At 43.4% G+C, this 7262-nt stretch overlaps 1 protein-coding gene across 1 annotated transcript; it reads left to right on the top strand.

Annotated features, from left to right (window-relative positions):
* Window positions 1–4161: 4161 nt before the first annotated feature.
* On the top strand, window positions 4162–5638 carry LOC145390714 (uncharacterized). The gene is made up of 2 exons (XM_080265507.1): window positions 4162–4348; window positions 4773–5638. Exons 1-2 carry the CDS (start codon window positions 4162–4164, stop codon window positions 5636–5638), a joined length of 1053 nt encoding a protein of 350 aa, XP_080121633.1.
* Window positions 5639–7262: the final 1624 nt, after the last annotated feature.

Raw genomic sequence — 7262 nt, 5'->3', positions numbered from 1 at the left:
AATGCTGTTGCTGCTGCTGCTGATGATGATGATGAGGAGGAGGATGCTGATGGTAATGCTGCTGCTACTGATGATGATGATGACGAGGAGGAGGAGGATGCTGATGGTAATGCTGCTACTGATGATGATGATGATGAGGATGCTGATGGTAATGCTGCTGCTGCTGATGATGATGATGAGGAGGATGCTGATGGTAATGCTGCTGCTGCTGCTGATGATGATGATGAGGAGGAGGAGGATGCTGATGGTAATGCTGCTGCTGCTGCTGATGATGATGATGAGGAGGAGGAGGATGCTGATGGTAATGCTGCTGCTGCTGATGATGATGATGAGGAGGAGGAGGAGGATGCTGATGGTAATGCTGCTGCTGCTGCTGATGATGATGATGAGGAGGAGGAGGATGCTGATGGTAATGCTGCTGCTACTGATGATGATGATGACGAGGAGGAGGAGGAGGATGCTGATGGTAATGCTGCTGCTGATGATGATGATGAGGAGGATGCTGATGGTAATGCTGCTGCTGCTGATGATGATGATGAGGAGGAGGAGGAGGATGTTTGTGATAACACTGTTAAAGATGATGATGATGATGATGATGATGAATGAGTAGGGAAGAAATGCTAGTGTCCCTCCTAAGCCCAGATAACGGAAGTGGGGCGAGTTGATAGTGGAGGGAAGGTAAGAGAAGATGAAGAAGAGGAATATAAGTGATTAGAGAGAGGGGATGAAGGATGAAAGAGATATATATATATATAAAAAAAAAAAGATGAATGGAGGAGGAAGAGGAGGGCGAAGGACTGAGAGATAAGGAATGTGGTATGTAAAGGAATAGAGGGAGACGAAGAGGGGTGGAAGATGAGGAGAAATGACGAACAGGACGAGGTGACTATAAGGATGAGAAAGAGAGAGAGAGAGAGAGAGAGAGAGAGAGAGAGAGAGAGAGAGAGAGAGAGAGAGAGAGAGAGAGAGAGAGAGAGAGAGAGAGAGAGAGAATAACACAAGGGATGCAAGATATTGGATGGGGGTGGGGGGGCTGGGACGGACGGGAGGACAACTAGACATGCAGAGACACAGAAAAGGAAAAAGACAATGAGACAGGCACTGAGACATACAGGCAAGCAGGCAGACATGGAGCGAGAGACAGGCCGACACTTATACAGACAGACATACAACACAAAGACAGCCAGACGGCAGACAGAGACAGACGGACATACACACAGGCAGGAAGACGGGCAGGCACAGATAGACAGACAGACACACAAAGACGGACAGACAAACATAAAGACAGACAGAGAGACAGACAGACAAATAAGAAGAAAGACAGACGGACAGACACGGAAACAGACAGACATACAGACGGACAAACAGATAGACAGCCAGGAAGCCAGACAGACAAACAAACAAACACGGACACAGATACAGACAGACAGACAGGCACAGAGACAGACAGGCACACACAGACAGGCAGACGAAGACAGGCAAACATATGTGGAGACAGACGAAGAAACACACACACACACACACACACACACACACACACACACACACACACACACACACACACACACACACACACACACACACACACACACACACACAGATAGATAGACTGGGAGATAGACTCGGAAAGACAGACAGACAAATATACAGACACGAAGACAGAGAGAAGACGGACACACAAACAGGCAGAGAGACAAAGGGAAAAAGAAAGAATTAAAGCATGAGAGCTGGCACGAAAGGCGAAAGAAGAGGAAGGGAAGGGAAGAGATCCGTAAAGGCGAGGAAGAGTGATGGAAGAGGAAAGAGGGGGTGGCAGGAGAAGATAAAGAACAGAAAGGTAAATAGAGGAATGTAACAGAATGAAGCGAGACAGAGAGGGATGTCTAGAGGAAAGAAAGAATGATATAAAAGATAGAGGTCTGGAAGATGATGGAAGAGAGAGAGAGAGAGAGAGAGAGAGAGAGAGAGAGAGAGAGAGAGAGAGAGAGAGAGAGAGAGAAGGGATATAAGAGAAGTTCAAGATGTGGGGATAGATGAGAAAATAGGAACAAATGATGGAATGAAATAAAAAGAACGATGTGGAAAATGGAAAGTCCAAGAGAGTGGATTACGACAGAGAGATCACAGAGATGGGGGGAAGAGGAAGGAGAAGAGTGATATGGAAAGAAGAAAATATAGGGATGAAAGACGAAAAAGGACTTGGGTGCAGGGAAGGCAAGAAAAGACAAAAAGATTAGTGGAAAGGAATGAAAGGTAGAAGAATAAAAAGTGACGGAAAATAAGCGGTCTGAGGAAGAATAGGTGGAAATTTAAGAAAAAGAAGATTAACTCAGTGGAAAAAAAATAAACAGAATGTATTGCCAGGAGGAAAAGGATGATATCGAAGAGGAAGGTGAGAAAATATTGTTAGTGGAAACCAGATGACAGAGCAAGGGAAGAGGAGGAAGGGAGGGAAGGAAGATGGATGCAACAGGAAGGAGGTCGAGATTGAAACAAGAGGAAGCAAGAGGAAGATGTGGTAGGAGAGGAAGGAGGGAAGAGAGACGTAAGAGAGGAGAGAATATACGGTAATGAGGGAAAAGAGGTTGGCATCGAGAGAGAGAGAGAGAGAGAGAGAGAGAGAGAGAGAGAGAGCGATATAGTGCAGTAAGATGAAAACAGACGAGGCAAGGAAAAAGGAGAAAGACATAAAAAGGAAGAAAAAATCTATAGGTGTGTTAGGGATCCGAGATTTTCGAAAACACGAATGATAAGTGAAAGGAGTCGTGATTCCTGTTTTACTGTGAATTTGAATGACAACTCTCCTCCTTGTGTCTTCCTTCTTTCTGTATCTATATTTAACCCACCTCATTGATAACAAAGGGAAACTGGATGATGATGATAGCAGGTTAGTGTGTTGGACGAGGAGTACGAGATAAAGAGAGAAAGGAGACGAAAGACAGATAGAAGAAGGTAGCTTGCGATAGAAGGGAGTGAATACTGAACTGAACTGAACTGGGAACTAAATGGAGGACAAAGAAACGGATGGAGAGAATGAAAGGCAGGATGAATAGGATGCAGGAAAATGAAATTGGTCACGAAAAACAAAACAAGTAAGGACGAGAACAGTGCTGTTTTTACTCTAATTTGGCCTAAAACTGCCATCTTTCCATGTTGAATAATGATATGTAACAACAGATTGGCACTACAATATCGTGCTAGTCACGAAGAAGTGCTGTGGAAAGGATCTAGAGCCGTAGCAATGCATTTTTCTGCCGCTGAACTACGTGAAATAAGATGCAACAAAACGACTATCTGGACTAAGTTAATGTTAAAAAAGAACCATAGTATAACAAAAGGATGATGCTTGAAGGATGCTAACCCATTCGCTACCAGTGGTCTATTCCAAGTTGAATAACATCATCTTGAAAGTACCATAACTAAACATGAAAGTTTTCGGGGTATTGTTTATGGAAAATGTTTCTGACGGAGCTTGAGGCCAGCCCCTTCAAAGCCAGATATCTTAACACAACTGAACACATTCTTCAAGTGGAAGCAGTAGCAGTAGTAGTTGCAACCCCAAATTAATTTGAATGTGAACCTGGTGGACTGCAAGATGAAGTTACTCTCCTCTTGCAGCCTACCATCCCCCCTTCTTTCAGGGAAGAGAGAGGGAGATGAGGAACGTACGAGAGAAATGAGTTGGTTGGTCAAATCGGTGCCATTGGATGAAGGCATCTCTCACTAGGAACTTAAAGAAAATAAGAAAATAATGTGAAAGACGTCAAAGTACAGCATTTTGCGTTATAGTCAGACAGCTTATCGGTGGTTTATGACAAAGCTCAAAGCTCTGAAACAAATGGACATTGTTCGGAACAAATGCATAAAACAGTATATCAGTATAGCAGTATGTTAGACAAAGCACAAAATAGTCGGACAAACTTCAGTCCTAACGACATTGCCGCAAAAATGAAGCGTCAATACTTCAAACGTTACGACAACAAATACCATTACTTTGACACTTAGAGAAAATGGAACGTCATAGCAAAACATGAATCTGGAGCATCGAACCTATGCCGCCCCTCCCTCACCCTCTACATCCCCCTCCCCCATGGCATGTTTACGTTGTAAGGCCTGTCTCCACCTTCAGAACAGTATATGTATAGCTTCCCTTGCGGAACAATGCCTCGTCGTCGTCGCAACGCCCGCATATCGGAGGAGGATAAGCAGAGGATAATTGACAACCACGAGGCGAACGGAGATTTTCTTATCACCGCAGCTGATCTAGGCATTAAGAGGACAATAGCTTATGGCATCATACGAAATTACCAAAATACGGCGCACGGACATGACAGCCGTCACCGTGCAGGTAGCTATAGTGGACTGTGCACGATATGGAATCAAGTTGTAGGCTATAGAACCTACAGTATCAGAATACAATACCCAGCCTGAAAAGTGGCTACAAATGGGTTGGGTTGTGTGGTGTGGTGTTATGTAGCCTGGAGTACGTAATGTTGCGTGGTGTGGTGTCATGTGACGTGCCGTGGTGTTGTGTTGCGATGTGGAGTGCTGCGATGTGGTGTGGTGTTATATGGTTTGGTATGGTGTGACATTGTGTGTGTGTGTGTGTGGGTGGGTGGGTGTGGCATGGGTGCCGTGCCATGGTGTGACGTGGCTGTGTGAAATGTTGTGGTGCACCTAGTGTGGTGTGGGGTGTGGATTATATATGTTGTAGTTAAGACTTTTACTTAAAATCTAAAGTCATTTTATCTACACTGTGTATCCCCGTGCAGGTAGACACCATAAACTTGATGACGAATCGCTGGACTTCCTGGTAATGATGATTGAGGCTGTCCCGACAATCACCATAAAGAAGCTAAATGAAACACTGTGGGACACCTGGCCAAGAAAGCAGTCGGTATGCGATAGCACAGTTGCAAGAGCATTGGATGGTCCTTTAATAACTCTTAAGAAATGTGAAAACATTCCTCAAAACAGAAATTCACCTCTAGTTAAAGATGCTCGAGTGGAGTATGCACATGACATGCACGAGAGAGGGCTTCAAAAACACCGTGTCTATGGGGATGAGACTGGCTACAATTTGTACACAAAGCGTACTTATGGTCGTGCAGCACGAGGTGAGCATGTCGTGCGAACCGTAGGGGGACAGCGAGGTGGAAACATAACGCTGATAGCCACTATCTCTGATGTTGGGGGATTAATCTACCACGAAATACATGTCCGGAGTCTTACCCAGGAGATCTTTAATGATTTTCTAACATCCCTTGATGTTATTCTCGACGACGAAGACGCTGTTGTCATCATGGATAACGCTCCGTGCCATCGTCATGCTGCACAGTTCATGATCATCCATGAAGTGAGGTACCTCCCACCACATTCACCATTTCTTAACCCCATAGGGAACTGCTTCTGTGTCCTCAAAGCTACCCTGAAGCATCTCCTCAACATTGCGGGAGGTTGTGATACTGCTGCAGCCAGGAGAGTGGGTCAGACTCTCAGGGCTTACCGTGAGGACAAACTACGTGGGGCGATGAAGGAGGCTTTAATTGTAATTACACCACAACTAACGCAGGCAAACTATGTACATAGTAACAGCTACCTGATGAAATGCCTTCATAAGGAGGATATATGGGAGTAACGGTATACAGTATGTACTGTTACTAATGACATGCACACGTAATCTCTTGCTATAAAGCTTATCATTTGAACTACTTTTTCTTTGTATTTAACACTGCATACAAGTGTTTAGTAATTCTAAATTGATTGGTATTATACTTTGTACACTTTAAATGGTTTAAATATGTTCATACCTTTATATTGGATTGATCGAATATAATTTACAATTGTGGATATAATGTATTTTATTGTCTTTGATATTGGTCTATGTCGATGTATTTTGTAGATTTGTTGTTATCTAACCTGCAGTTATGCCAAACTATTTCTTGGGAATGGCAAACTACGTTTGTTAAACTATTTTGCGTGAATGACAAACTTTTTTGCTACGGTGGTATAGTTCTGGACTCCGTGATGTTAATGGTGACCGCTGTTTTTCAATTCCTCATATCTGTCTATCTATAATGCAAAATACTATAGTAAAGAGGTTAAGAGCTATCAATAAGCGAAGCAGTGAATTGTGAGTGTGTAAGAAACATGAAAAGCAAGAATGGAGAAGTATAAAAAGGTATGGAGATTAGACGGGGTTGAGACAGAAGAACTGCAAAACAGATGCGGCAGATGAAAGAGAGTGCAAGATTAATATTAGTCAGAGGAGAAAGCAGGAGAAATTGTAAGAAATGTGAAGTTAAAAGGAAAAAAATGAAAACGCGATGAGTAAAATTACCTTCAGTTGCGTGCAGACATGACTCACACACACACACACACACACACACACACACACACACACACACACTTAGATAAAAAGCATAAATAAAGCTATGCTTATACAAACGATAAACTTTCAACAAAGAGAGAGAGAGGGGGGGGGGAACTGACGGATAATCAATACCAGCTAGTCATCTCAGACCTTGGTGTATCATCCCCACCCCAGGCCAGTTATTCCCAGCTTGTCACCCAAATCCAGATAGTCACCCTGGTTCAGCCGGTCACCCCACACCAGCTAGTCACACTGCTTCACTGGTCATTCGCCCTAGCTTGGTATTCCACCCAGCAAGTTACTCACTTCGGCTAGTCATCACATCTAGTCATCCCAGCTAGCCACCCCCAGCTAACCATCCAGTCAAGTAACCCTATTTAGTCAACCAAACTCCAAACTGGGCACATTTTATATTTACTCCACTCCTAGCTAAACACCATCCACAGCTGGTCAACTCCACACTGTCTATTCTCCTGCTCACTGAAGTTGGCCTAAAGCTGCCACTTCTCCATACAAATTGCTGAACAAAAGCAAAAGAATACCACTAGAATTTGTGCTAGTCGCTAAGATGTGCTGTAGAAAGGATGTAAAGCCTTAATATTGGCTACATCAAAATAAACTGTTGCACTGTGAGACGGAAAAAAAAAAAAAAAAAAGAACCAAGTTAAGGTAAGCGAATTATAATCACCCCATCTCAAGCGCATGACACTCTTGATAGACTCGATTTATTTTCATCTTACGTTACTGTGTTAATCATAAAATCCGATTATTGTGTCGTGATTATGTGGAATTTAATGACCCATAGTTACAAAGCAGAAATGAGTCTCTTTGGTTATTGGTCGAATTAAGTCTCCAGTGTGTCTAAACTTGACCATCAACTGAGCTGAAA

This window comes from Coenobita brevimanus, chromosome 15 (genome assembly GCF_032717465.1).
Source record: "Coenobita brevimanus isolate Jiangsu-jjx chromosome 15, ASM3271746v2, whole genome shotgun sequence".
Taxonomy (NCBI): domain Eukaryota; kingdom Metazoa; phylum Arthropoda; class Malacostraca; order Decapoda; family Coenobitidae; genus Coenobita; species Coenobita brevimanus.
The sequence above is the reverse complement of the archived record's forward strand: the minus strand, read 5'-3'. Positions and strand labels throughout refer to the sequence as shown.